We start from the raw sequence: 14,042 nt of genomic DNA on the forward strand, positions 1-14,042 counted from the left end.
GGCCTCACTTTGCTTTTGCAGCCCAGTGGAAAATTTTCTGAGAGTTCATGTTGCAAGGAAGAAAAGAAATGCACATACTGCTTCAGAAATTTTTCCTTCTATTAAAGTCAAATGAGTCACGCACATAGTAACAGCATTTTCTTTGCAAACTCCGTACATCTAACCATAAACTCCTCAACAACATTTGTATGAGTGAGACTTTGCTGAATTTTTTTTTTAATCAATACTTGAAAAATTACAATACTGAACACTACTAAACCTCAATACATATCCTTCTGGTTCACAAGTGTGCAATTGTGCTCTAGTAGGCTGAAACCTTCCCTGACTGAAAAGAATCTTGTTCGGCAGAAATCAGTGAATTTAATGTCACCACATTCTCAAATGAATTTTAAAAAGAAAAACAAACATTTGAGTCTCTCTTTCTGAACAAGGGAAGACGCACTGCCACATAGGCAATGATTAGCATATTTTGATCAGAAAAATTATTCTGATCCCACCTGCTAAGTAAGATCACATCTGTCATTCATTGCCTTTATCAGCTGGTGCCTCGAGAACTAAATGTCATGGATCTGTGTTCATTTGTCAACTTAACTTCTCCCTTCTCATGTGTCCACACCTGTTCCCTTCATTCAAGCCCTTTCCTCTGCCAGAGGCAAGCTCCCAGGGCCTTTCTTGGATTTTGGAGAGTTGAAGGATGAGGGCCCTGGGGACCACTGTTGTTAACCTGAAAGGGACCATAGAAACCATGGTGTCCAAACTCTTTTTTTTTTTTTTTCAAAAATGAGGGAACTGAGGTCTGGAGGAGAGAGGGGGACTGCTCAAGCTATTTAGCAACTAACTTTGGACACAGACCTGAATATGAGTTCAAGAGATGAGCCTAGAGAAAATGGCACTAATTTAGGCCAGATTTATTATGCAGCTAATCATGTGCTGAAGTCCCTGGGTGATGCAAATGGTTAACACACTCAGTTGCCAACTGAAAGGTTGGAGGTTCGAGTCTACCCAGAGGTACCTTGGAAGAAAGGGTTGGATATCTACTTCTGAAAAATCAGCCATTGAAAACCCTATAGAGCACAGTTCTTCTCTGACATACATGGGGTTGCCATGAGTTGGAGTTGATTTGTTGGCAACTGGTTACTGGTTAATCCTGTGGTAATATCTTTATATACATTATCTCCTCAACAGTCCTACAAGATAGGTGTTACTATGCCTATTTTACAGATAAAAAAATCTAGGTCCCAACAGGCTTAACCATTTACCCAAGGTCACCTAGCTAGTATGTGATGGAAATGGAATTTGAACTCTGGTTTGTCTGCCTCCAAGACACTATTCTCTTCACATGGGGTTGTAAATAGAAGCCTGTGGGTCAAATCTAGCTCACAGTGATTTGTCTGGCTGCCATAGTGGGTTTTTCACTTGCTTATTTTAATTTTTGAATTGCCAACATTGCAAAATCCAAAGGTTTCAAATAAAATCTAGAGATCCAAGTCCTCTTGACAATCTGCTGGATGTGGAGATTTGATTCCTGAATTCCTACACGTTAGCAATTGACAGATGCTGAGTAGCAGCGCCCCCTTTAAACAGGTCTTTGTCTCTTCATTTTATCAGTCCATATCCTTTCCGGCTGTATCATACTCAGCCCCCATCATGCATTACCTGCCTGGCCCTTGTAGGTTGTATGAGTTTGCAACCCCTGCTCAACACTGTATCTTCTCATGTTATCAATTGTTGTGGTTTTCCCAGCAGCAATGAATGCTGGGCTGACCGTGCCTGATCCCCAGTGGTGCCAGGCACAATGTAGTCGAATGTGGAGCTCAGAGTTAAAGTCTGTGGCAAGGAAGAGAGTCGAATTAAAAAGGCTGAACTCATTAATTTGGCAACCCAGTTATTTTCTGCCTCAAATTTTTTGCTGATACCGCGTGTTTTCATTAATGGAAGCATTCTGAATCATTGAGTGTGTCTGAATTTTTGGTAGGTAGTATGGATTTTTTTTTCTTGCCCCCTCCCACAAGCCTACCCCAAGTGTTTAGTGGTACATATAAAGTGCCACTAATTATACTCCAGAGTCCCCACCAGAATCTATTGGTACATACATGTAACAAATAAAAAATTTTCAAAATTTCTCTTTTTCCTACCAAAAACCCAGATACCTCATACAATACCCTGTAAAAACAGTAATTTGTGGCACATGCCCATTTTTTTGGTTTCAAACAGTCATAAAGGCCCCTGCCTTGAGGAAGCACACACTGTCAGTGTTACAGCAGCTTCCCAATAAACCCTGGAGGTTGAAAAAGTTTGTGGTTGTTACATGTACCGCCAGGCACAAAAGAGTTAACCCTATGCCCTTTCTAGCCGATCAAACATGCTTGGACATGCTGAAATCCTAAACATCCAGGCATAGAACTTCTGGGCCTGATTTGTTTGGGCTGTCAGGGTAGTCATTTCTGACTGCTGCACCTTTGTCCAGAGCCTCACATAAAATTCCATGTGTGAAGAAAGGAAGGGGCCTTAGAAGGGCTTCGTTCCTTGCAAACGGCAGGGGGAGAACCTAGCCTGCTTTCTGCACAGAGCCTGTTTTACCTTTAATTGAAGTTCATAATGCTAATTGTCAATTCTATGGCTCTACCGGAAAGTGACATCGGTATCTTAGCTGGCGCTCAAGGGAGGGTAAAAAGTCCACCAGTAGAAGGAAACTTAATAGTATTCCTTGAGGAGGGCGCTGTCTAAACTCCTTTATTTACAGACGTGATTCCCAAAGTACTTGGCATCACCTGCCTTGATGGACATGCCATTTCAAATCATGGCTAAGAGTGCTAAGCCTAACAGAAATACATTGTTTTTCTCTGCAGGTTATTTTTGAAGTTGCCTTCAATGGTCCCAAAGGAGGGTATGTTGCCCTGGATGATATTTCTTTTTCTCCTGTTCACTGCCAAAATCAGACAGGTAAGCATTCTCTTTTCTTCTTTTTTACGTTTGGAATTTTCCTTTCTTAATAGATGCCTGTGGTCAGGACTTGCTTTAATTCCTTCTGATTTTCTCACCCTTCCCCTTATCTCATACTTCAGAAATTATTTAACTGAATAGAATACTACTCTTTTTTTTTTCATCATAGAGCGAAGTTAATTTTTCTGACACTACAGGTCAATTGTCCTGTGTAAAGGAGCTTTCATCTTCCCTACCTGCTATAAACCCGTTGAAAAACCCATTGCCTTCAAGTCAATTCTGACTCATAGCAACCCTATAGGACAGAGTAGAAGTGCCCCATAGGGTTTCCAAGGAGCGCCTGGTGGATTCGCTAGGAAAGGAAAATTAGATAATACTAACTCCCTCCCATCCATCTTTCTCTTTAAAGCGTATCTGAATCTATAGATGGGTGGATGGGTAGATGAAAAAAAACTCTCAAAATCTACTCAATAGAATTATAAAAACTGTTTCCATTTTTTCGTACCCCAATCTTACAAACATCCTCATTTTTAAGGATTTTAGTATTTGGTACTAAGCTATCTTTATGATGGTTTGGGGTAAATATTAAATGTTCTTAATTATTTTCTCTATCAAAGTAAAACCTCAAGTTATTTTATTATGGTTAATTTTATAACTTCCATAAAATTGGTATTTAGAAAAGAGAGAAGAAATATTTCCTGCTGGGAAAATAGATAACCAAATTGATCCCAAGTAAATTAGAAAACAAATATCTTAAAATATATTAATGATAACCCAGATAAATGTAATTGGCCTTACGTTTTAGTGAGTTCGTTTCCTTGAGAGACCCCAGGGACATACTGTGGTCATCTCATCTTATTAATGAGCCCTTATTCAGGATTTTGGAGCATGGGAAATGAATTTTTGAAATTGGCCTTTGTGGTTTGACTTTCACTTAAGACAGAGTTGGTCTCTAATTTAATATTATTTTCACATACATTCTAACAGCAAGGGAGCTGAGAAAGATATTTTCTACTTGAGCTAAATTGTTACTCTCAAATTAGAGAGAACCCTACTAATTTGTTGAAACTAAATATTACTTTTCACTAATTTTAGTAAAAAACAAAACAGTGAAACAGATAGAACTGGATTTACATATTTTCTAAAATGATTTAACACAAACAACCAGAGTGTATGAGTCTCTAAATATTTGAGAAAACACAGAAATCAATATTGTTTTACTTCTCTAAATTTGATTGCCCCTTAACCCCCTCAGTCAATATTTCAGTTATGTTAATATGAATTTCACAACCTCTTTATCATTATTTTTAGAAAGTTCCTCTTCTCTGTCAGTAGGCAGTTACTTTGAAGTTTTGTATCTCCAAGTTATATATATGAGGGAAGAGATGTTTATTCATTATCTCACTCTGGAGGATGAGGTGCAGAAGCAGCTGGAAGGTAATAGAATTGACTGAGCCACCTTAGAAATAATGTTTAGAAACACTCTCCCTTTTAAAAAGATACAACGTGTATCTGAGCTCCTTCCTACTGCACTGGTGGTTTGACTGGTGAAAGGAAAAGAAAGGTTCCAGCAAAACAAGGACCATTTGTTAAGAGGGCTGGTGGCCCATCCATCTGTAAAATCCAGCCCACATAAAGACCCTTCCTCTGCAGAGACATCCAGAAAGACCCATTTTTATAAAGTTAAATTAACTGAAGGTCCATATTGGTCTTCAGAATTTCCCACCATACCAACTTGGCTTTGAAAACTATTCTTCCCAAGTTTAATTGTGTGATCATAGCATTATGCTCAAAAGCCAGAATGTTGGAGTCACATCCCCACTCTGCCACTTAACAAACTGTGTGACCTTGGACATGTCGTTTGACCTCTCTGAGACTCCGTTTCCACATCTATAGGATGAGGATGGAAGAATTTGTTTCACAAGAGTTGTTGGGAAGATTGATGAGTTAATGTCTATGATGGCCAATGCTTGGTCATGAGATTTAATATTATTTGTTTAATGGTAAGAGTCTCTAAATTTACTTAATTGTCAAAACATTCCCATCCATTCTGGAACACAGTGGATCAGATTGAAATCAAAGAGAGCTAGCAAAAGGCACTGCCTTGACAAATGTGTCAGTTGGAGGTACATTCAGGTTCCAGTTGATGCCCTTCATCGAGCAGCTAGGGGTCGGATCCTGAGCCTTAGAAGCTGAGCCCTCGAGTTTTCATGCTCCGTCTTACATTTCACAAATAGCTTATGCACTTCTGTTTCATAACAGGTGCCAACATTTTTGTCTTTATCTTGGTTAGCTCCAGACTTGTTTTCTCTACTTTTCCCAGCTGGATCCAGTGTTATCTTCCTTCATCTCCCTCATAGGCTGAGACAGGAATTATTTTAACATATGAACCATCTCATTCCCACCATCTGGTTAGACTTAGAGTTAATCCAGGCTATCAGACCTGTGACTCCTAGCCTAGCCACAGGTGTTAAACACCAGTGTCATGTCACTGCCCAAGTATCCCCCCAGGACGACTTTCAGAAGACAGCGAAAGCCCCTCCCCCCTTCAGTTACAGCACTTTCCTTCCCATGCTGCCATTTCCACCCATAATCCCTACTCCCCAATTTGGCCTGGAGTCTAGACCACAGGAATAAACTCTCCTTTTGGTCTGTAATTCCTTGAATGCCCAACAGGTGATCCCACCCACTTCTAGGAATCCTGCCTTAATGCTCAGTCCAAACCTGAGAGCTCCACTGCTCTTGCCTTTTGCTGGCGGCTCAACCTCCTCTCTGGGTGTTGGTCCATCCCACACCCAGGCCAGTGGCTGGGAGGATCTGACACTTGGGGATATATCCCTCAGATGACTACCTGGGCCTGAATCCCAATGTTGACCACTGGTAGCTCAGATTAACAACACCCTGCCCAGACTTCTTGTCTAATTGGAACATGGTGCGAATTGTTGCCTATGCTATAGCTAAAGTTGCCACAGCCTTCCTTAGCTCAAATGCCCCCAGAGGTCTCTGCAGCCTGGTCAGTGGCCCTGCCCCTATTCCATCACAGTTCTTGTGTCCCACTCACTTTCCTTCCTAACCCAACTTTGAGCTGTCTCAGCCTGTCTTAGGTCTGGCTCATGCTAAAATAAAACTACCATGCAAGCTTAGCAGCCTAAAGAATACACTGCTTCCAATATCTCTTTAGTACCAAAGGGACTGATGAGCCTTCTAGATCTGTACAACTGATGCTGAGTTCAGCTCCATTAACTCCGTGGAGCAGATGGGAGGATAAGAGACCCTCTCACCTATTCTCAAACTGCAACACACTCCCCCAATGAGATCATCTTCAAAGCCTCTCATTTCTGAAGTTCCAATGTCAAGAAGCAAGTAATTACTAAACATTATATTTTGTGATGCTTTTTGGTACTTTGCTTAAAGAGGCTTTGTTTCTTTTCTTTTTTTTCCTGAGCATCAACTGATAACTAATGCTCAGGGGCTTCCAACTACCTCTGATTCCTCTCTATGCCTCATATATGTCATTAGCTCTCCCACTAAGCTCAATTTGTGATCTTCACTTGACCCACACCTCTGAAAGAAGCCTGAAGCAAAAGCTTTCCATCCACCTCAGATCTCTGGTGAGTTTCAGAACTCATGGTGGGTCACAAACAGACCTCATCTTCAGGAATCAGATGCTTTCTGAAGGTGGAAGAAGAAATCTGGGTGGAAAAGATTTAGCCTTTGAGTTATGCTCTTGAGATTTTCTTTTTATCAGAATATCCCAGGGCCCCAGACAAACCCATTTCTAGGACTAGCTATTTAACAAAAGAATATAATCATATCATCAGGAAAGTCTTTGCTGTGTGAATCAGTTTGTCACCATGAAGAGAACTGATCCTTGCTTCTTTTCAAGGTTTAAGGCCTCCTTCTGCCCCCTCCTATACAGCTAATAAATGGGTTGTGGTTGTCTTGCAGCAGCCCAAGGATGTGATTTGAGATCCACTCCTGATGAGTAATTCCACTGACCTGCTGTTCTGTGTGCGTGGCTTTTGGGAACACAATGCCATTTCCTGAGCTAGCCAGCCATTTGTAGACTGAATTTTCATCTGTTTTTGCATAGCCAGGTAGCAGAGGGGTGACTAATACTGAAAACAGTCTAAGGATTTCCTAGGGTCTCCAATCTCCAGGGGAGAATACCAAAGGAGAGTTGTTTGAGTGACATCAAATCATTTTTCAAGGACTGTATCTTCATGGCTTAAAGATACACCCTGACGCCTACAGAGTCAGGCAAAACAGTGTGCGGGCTAATCCACCAGTGGCAGGGCATGGAGAGTTCTCTTCATCTCCTTTTCCCCTAATTGACTTATCAGGCTGTGCTCCTGTGCACTTCTTAGGGTGTATCATCTTAGGTGCATCATCCAGGTTCCAGTTAAATTAGAAACATTTTCTCCCTAGTGTTTCTTCTCTGTTCTGTTTTTGTGTATTGCCAGTCACTTAATTAGTTTATTTATTTGTTTTGTTTTTTGGTCAGTTTTTTGGGAACGATTTATTCCAAACTCAGGCAAAAATTGTAAGTATAGTATGAAGAACTCCTTTATATCCTTCACCCAGATCTACAAATTGTTAACGTTTGCTTTATCAAACATTTAAGAGTAGAGTGCAGACATCTTGCCCCTTTACCCCTAAATACTTCAGTGTGTATTTCTTAAGAACAAGGACATTCTCCAAAGATAATTCTGAAGTGCAGGAAATTTAACACTGATGCATTATCTAATTTACAGTCCATAAAAAAAATTCACCAATTGTCCCAATAATGTCCTTTATAGCAACTGGTTTTCTGGGCCAAGCTTGACTCTTGGATCCCTTGTTGCATTTGGTTGTCGTGTCTCTTTAGTCCCCTTTCATCTAGGCCAATTCTTCAGCCCACTTGATGTTTTCTTGCTTTGACAATTGATAAACTGAGAGTATAGTGATCTTTGTCCCTGAACACCTCCCTGTTTCTTCACATCACTGTTCCCAGAACACACATGTTTCCTAGAGAGGATTTTCCAGTTATTTAAAACAGCCCCTCTTTCTCCATGACCCTAAACGATTAGACCCAGTGTGTGGCAGCACGCAAAACAGGATCACACCTGGCCACATTGACTGTGTCCCAAACTACTGCAGCTGCCTCTCCTCTGGACTCAGAGGACAATCTCAATGGTAAGGTTTACAAGTCAGTTGTTAACAGGCTTCTTTTATGTTCCATTCCCTCTAGCCAATCTGGGCTGAGATGGTATTATAGACCAGGGTAAATGCTATCAAAACTTAGTAAGGCCAAAATAATAGCAGCACAGGTGATGGGACTGGTTATGACTTTTTGAACTGTGTGATTTAAATTGAGTAATGATTTTCTTCAAGCAGATCAGCTCCTATTACTAATATCAATTATAAGTAGACAGTAACTTTGCTTCTAACACTGAGCTTGATCAACAAAGGAAAATTATTTCTGGAAAATATTATTTTTAAAATATTTGCCTTAGAGAGAAATGAAGAATTCCTTAAAATGCTTATTTTTTTTTCTTTCGTTTCATATGATTTTTGAATTGTGAAGAAGTATGTGAATAAACGTTGGCAGTTGGTACATCCTGAAAGGAAATTTCTTTTGAAGTCTGGTTGTTCTTTATTTTTATAGAGAATGTGAACAGTGCTCCTTCCTCTCCCTCCTTTAGAGAGGAAAAGAACAATTTTATTGTCATGCAGAAACACTGGATTGATGGCTAACCTGTCAGCATGCCATTCAGATAAAAATATCTTGTTATGTTTTACTTCTCTGGTATCGCTGGGCACCAATGTATACATATTTGTCAGCCTGTTGATGTAGTCCTTGAGTTTGGCTCTCTTTACGTCTAGTTTTCCATTCCTCAGAGCTTCCTTTCAGTGCTGTGGAAGCGAGCTGCAATTTTGAGGAAGATCTCTGCAACTTTTACCAAGATAAAGAAGGCCCGGGCTGGAGCCGAGTAAAAGTAAAACCAAATATATATCGTGCAGGAGACCACACTACAGGATTAGGTAAATCAAGAGTCTGTTGTGTGATGACATTGTGGGGCTAGTGTTCAAGCTCATTTGCTATTTTTACTCCATACCTATCAAGACCCTGACTTTCAAAAAAAAAAGGCAGCTGTAAAGAAGCAAAGGCAATTGATATACTTGTGTTTGATCATTTTTTTTTTTTGATCATTTTTTGAAGTTGGAATTTGAGTTGTTGTGCTAGCTTAAAAGTATTTAGCAGTTAAATAGCCAAACCTTTGAAAATTACTTTGCTCATAATTTTAGGTGGAGAAGTATCTTTAAAAAGCTATTTGCAAATTTTCATAAAATCTAGACTTTCTGGAGCCATTGCGTTTGGATGACCCCTGAAACTATTACCCTGAGGAGATCTTTAAACCTCGAACTGAAACTATCCCCTGAAGTCATCTTTGAACCAAATGATAGTTTAGCCTAATTAGAAAAGAATGTCTGCACTGAGCATTATGCTCTTTTAAAGAAGTAGCCATATGTGATCAAATTGGCAATAGCAATTCGAAAGGATAGATGAGAAGCTTGGGTGGGGTGGGGGGCAGTGAGCTTGTGTCAACGATGGTGAAATAGTTTGGAAAAGATGGTCGAGAAAGGTGGCACAACTTGAAGAATGTAACCAAAGTCATGGAGTTAATTGTACATGAAGAAATTGTTGAAGTGGTGTATGTTTTGTTGTATTTTCACCAAAATAAATAAATGAATAAATAAAAGGGCTAATTAAAAAAATGAAAAGCTATTTTGATTCCATTTATGTGAGATATACCCAGAACAGACAAATCCAGAGAGACAGAAAGCAGATTAGTGGTCGCCAGAGGCTGGAGGGAGGGGAGAATTGGGGCTGACTGCTAAATAGTATAAGGTTTCCCTTTGGAAAGATGAAGCTCTCTGCAACCAGATAGTGATGGTGTTGTACAATATTGTGAATGTCACTAAATGCCACTGAATTGTACCTTTTAAGATGGTTGAAGTAGTGAATTTTATGTTATATGCATTTTACCATAATTAAAAAAGTATATATTGTGGGGAAAAAAATAAGCTTTTGGAAAATGTCAATAGCTGTATCTATAAGGAGCTCTTAGAACCCAGAGTTTACACTCCCCTCATTAAAGAGATTACCTAACATTTTAATGGCATCTTTTGTGGAGCCCACCCCAGTGGAGACTGGTGGAAAGAGCTTATTCTAAAAGCATTGTTCATTTATTCAACAAATATTTATATACCCGGCATCGGGTGGATTTCCCATGAAGCTGATGAAGCTTAAGTTTCAGAGCCCCTCACTTGCACTGGCCCTGGGAAAGACTTGGAAGGAGCCCTCTCAATTTTATACTTGTAATTTTGTATTATTTCCTTAAAGAGGTTGCCTAATTTGTATACATTCAAGCAGTACAAAGCCTAATCTGACCTTGGCCAGACTAACTCCTGGGAGATACCATAGTGAACAAAACAAACATGAATCCTGCCCTGACTGGCAATCATATCAATGGGCAAGAGAATCATTAAACAAGTATATACAAGAATAAACTTACAGTTACAAAGTGTGATAAGTGCTATGAAAGAAAGGAAGAGTGGGCTCTCAGAGAGAATAGAGGGAAGAGCCTAATTTTGGTAGGGGATTCAGGGAAGGTTTCTCTAAGGGAAGCAGGAGTTGTCCAGGAAAGTGGGAGAAATCCAGGCAGAGGGAACAGCGTCTGTAAAAGCCAAGTTGAGTTGGGAAAGAGCTGACCATCTCTAAGGAACAGTAAGGTCCGTGTGGCTGGACCATGGGAGAAGGGATGGGGAGAGTGGAAGAAAATGAAGTTAGAGAGGGAAGGGAGTGTGTGGGTGTGGCAGAACTGGTTAAGCATTTAGGATTTTATTATAAAAGACATGAGAATCCACTGAAGAATTTTAAGTAGAGAAGAGATGGGATTAAATTTAGGTTTTAAAAAGGTTGTTGTGGCTGTTGTAGGGCCACCCATGTGAAATAACCAAAGAGCCTTTTATCAGATGACTTAAATAATCAGGCAAAACTAAACCTGTATAGCAAAGACTGAGGTGCCCAAAAGAAAACTGAGTGGAGAGGGGCAGAAAAAGGAAAGAAAAATGTAGAGTATTATTTTTTTCTTTTCTGCCCAGACTTTCTGGGATACATGGACCTGTTTTGAGTTTACTATGGAGGAGATGGGGGAGTATGGGAGGGGGGTTCTTGATCTAATTTTTCTTCAGAGGAAATAAGGGGAGAACATAGATGATCAGTACCTTTTAATCAGGGCCCACCTGATTAAAAGCCTGCATTTCAAGGCAGGTTTAACATATGACCTGGAGAGTAGTAGGCACTACCCAGACGCATGGCTCACCACCCAAGATTGCCAAGCCAGACTGTAATCCCTCCATCCCCACTGGGCACTACAGAGATAAGAGTGAGAAATCTGCTCCAGCCCTTACATTGACCATAACCTGATACTGGGTCCTCAACCTAAGCCAGCCAGTTGGCTCAGGCAACTGGTGCCCCCAAGATGATTGTACCCTTTGTGTTTTGTGAAAAGTATAAATCTTAGTTGATGACTGAAACCTGGGCATATGAGTTGGAAATCTATACTGGTTTATTATGTTTACTTAGGATTGAAGGAGTTTTTATGTGCAATAGAATCACACAGATATTTTCTATCATTTAAGTCACAAACATTAGAAAATGCTTTCTATTCTTTAAAGCCTAGGGAAATAGTCTCTACCAGCAAATTCCACTACTCTACCCAAATTTTTCCACTTGATAATCTGGGCTATATTATTTAAATTTTTCATTGCTAATGCACTGAATGCTTTGTCCTGTTTGCAGGATCTTACCTGCTGGCCAACACAAAGTTTACATCTCAGCCTGGCTACACTGGAAGGCTCTATGGCCCCACCCTGCCAGGAAACTTGCAGTATTGTCTGCGTTTTTATTATGCCATCTACGGTTTTTCAAAAATGAGTGACACCCTGGCAGTTTATATCTTTGAAGAGAACCATGTGGTTCAAGAGAAGATCTGGTCTGTGCTGGAGTCCCCAAGGGGTGTTTGGATGCAAGCCGAAATCACCTTTAAGAAGCCCATGCCAACCAAGGTACAGTAGAAACAGCGCCACTCTTTGTTCACCTTCAGTTGCTGGTCTGGATTAAGAGAACGGTGAATTTCTGCTTAGTTACGTTCAGCTGGTGATATGTTATTTTCTTCCGTTCGGGCTTAGTTCCCACCCCACACCCTACCACTAGCTGTGCACAAGTTAATTCTTCAGTTTTTTTTAGTTTTCTGTGTCTCTGAATCATGGCCACCTATGGAGTTTGCTACTTGTTTATTTCTTTGATTTTCTGAGGTTGGGCCAAAAGACTGGAAATACATGAGTAGTCCAAACTGAATGGCTAGCTTCAGATTGAGGCCACAATACACACACACACACATACACGTACACACACAAAACTAATTGGAATGCTAGTATTAAAAAAAGGTGATCTCAGTGAGTCTGGTTTCACATTGTGGCTTTCAGGTCAATTACCTAAGCCTCTAGCTGCATACAGGACGGGGAAGCTCAGTAATGTCTTACAGTACCTACCACTGTTTTCCTTGTCTTCCTGATTCAGAATTCAGATAATTTCTGCCCCTAAAGAACATTAATAAACAACCTTCCTGACCACGTTATGAAGGTAGGAAAGAAAAGTGGAAATAACAAAGGACTTGGAGTCAATAAACTTAGATTTTCTAGTCCTAACTGTACAACACGTACAGTAAGCAACCTTTAGCCAGTCGGTTAACTTTTCGGGGCCTTAATTCTCCATCGTTCTAAGGTTGGTAAGTTGCAGATCTGGGGTTTGAATCATGGTCTGCCCAGCTTGGAAGGCTGCCCTTTGGTGAGGGATGTCTTTGGGAGTTCAAGGTCTCCCTCCAGGCTTGGAAAGGCCTGTTCTTGTGCAGCTGGAGAAAGTGAGGTGCCGCTAGCCTGCCTTGGCATTCAGGCATCTTCTATTATTTCACTTCATTCTCAAACATTCTTTTAAGGGAAATAAGTATCTCTTTTTACTGCCCTTGGTATGCTGGGATGCAGACTAACCCAAGATCACTGAGATGTCCTTCTAGAAATGAATGCCACAACTCAGAGCATATTACAAATGTGTCACTGTTGCAGGAAGAACCTTCCCTGCCTGTGCTTCACGTCCCCACTACCCCAATCCCTAAAGCCAGGTAAGTGTGACCGATCAGAGCACAACTCCAAGAGAGCTAATGGTAGCATTTTCTCAGAAGCCTTGTATTTGAGTTTTGACTATACCTGGACTAATTGGGGCGCTATTTTTTACGGGTGGAAATGGTTGGTTAACATGTTTGAGTATCTCTACTGCATATTTAAAATAATACCAACAATAATTCTTTACATTTGTGTTGCTTGTTAGTATAACCTGCTTTCACCCACATGATTTTCACCTCTCAGTGAGTGGGACCCAGACTGCATGATCTGTCTTGTGGGACCAGAGTTGAGCTGAGTGAGGCGTGGCCTGAGCAGAACTCTAAAGGAATCAAAACTGACCTTTCAGCCTCTCTCCCTTCTTTCTCCTCCCTCATGCCCAGAACCTTCATGCTACCCAACAAGCCAGATGGCCTTCCACTCTGGATGTTTATCTTTTTTTCCCCTATTAGTATGTATCTAGCCTGTATCAAGAACAACGGGCTGATTAGACTCATAACTCCCTGCTACCTTCCCCAGTCTGATGTTTGCCAGAAACTACAATATATGGCCTATTTAAGAAATGATAGCAATGGTAAGAATTTCCCTTAGACCATTCTAGCAAAGTAACTGTGTGGGTGGAGTCAATGTAATATTATCAGAGCTGCCAACAACAACAGGCACTTTTCACATGCCAGGCACCATGCTAAGCACTTGACATGCCTTGCTTCATTTCACTGCCACAGCACCCTAGGAAGGAAAGTATTAAAAGCCCCATTTTACTGATGCGGAAACCTCAAGCAGAAAATTAAGGACATTGCTCAACACACACAGCTGGTAAGTGGCAGAGCTGAGAGGTGAATCCAGGACTCTCTGACTCCAGAAGTTATGCTTTT

General features: G+C 40.7%; 1 protein-coding gene across 2 annotated transcripts in view; it reads left to right on the forward strand.

Annotated features, from left to right (window-relative positions):
* The window catches only part of MAMDC2 (MAM domain containing 2), a 154,084-nt gene that overhangs the window by 94,478 nt on the left and 45,564 nt on the right, over positions 1–14,042 (forward strand). For both annotated transcript variants that reach the window (XR_001121482.1, XM_004375799.1), the window contains exons 7-9: positions 2,850–2,943; positions 8,824–8,967; positions 11,792–12,057. Coding sequence is in view for 1 of the 2 variants with exons in the window: in XM_004375799.1 (XP_004375856.1) it covers positions 2,850–2,943; positions 8,824–8,967; positions 11,792–12,057 (504 nt within the window). In the remaining variant the exon portion in view is untranslated. The remainder of the gene's footprint in view (positions 1–2,849; positions 2,944–8,823; positions 8,968–11,791; positions 12,058–14,042) is intronic.

Source organism: Trichechus manatus, unplaced genomic scaffold, assembly GCF_000243295.1.
Source record: "Trichechus manatus latirostris isolate Lorelei unplaced genomic scaffold, TriManLat1.0 scaffold00038, whole genome shotgun sequence".
Lineage (NCBI taxonomy): Eukaryota > Metazoa > Chordata > Mammalia > Sirenia > Trichechidae > Trichechus > Trichechus manatus.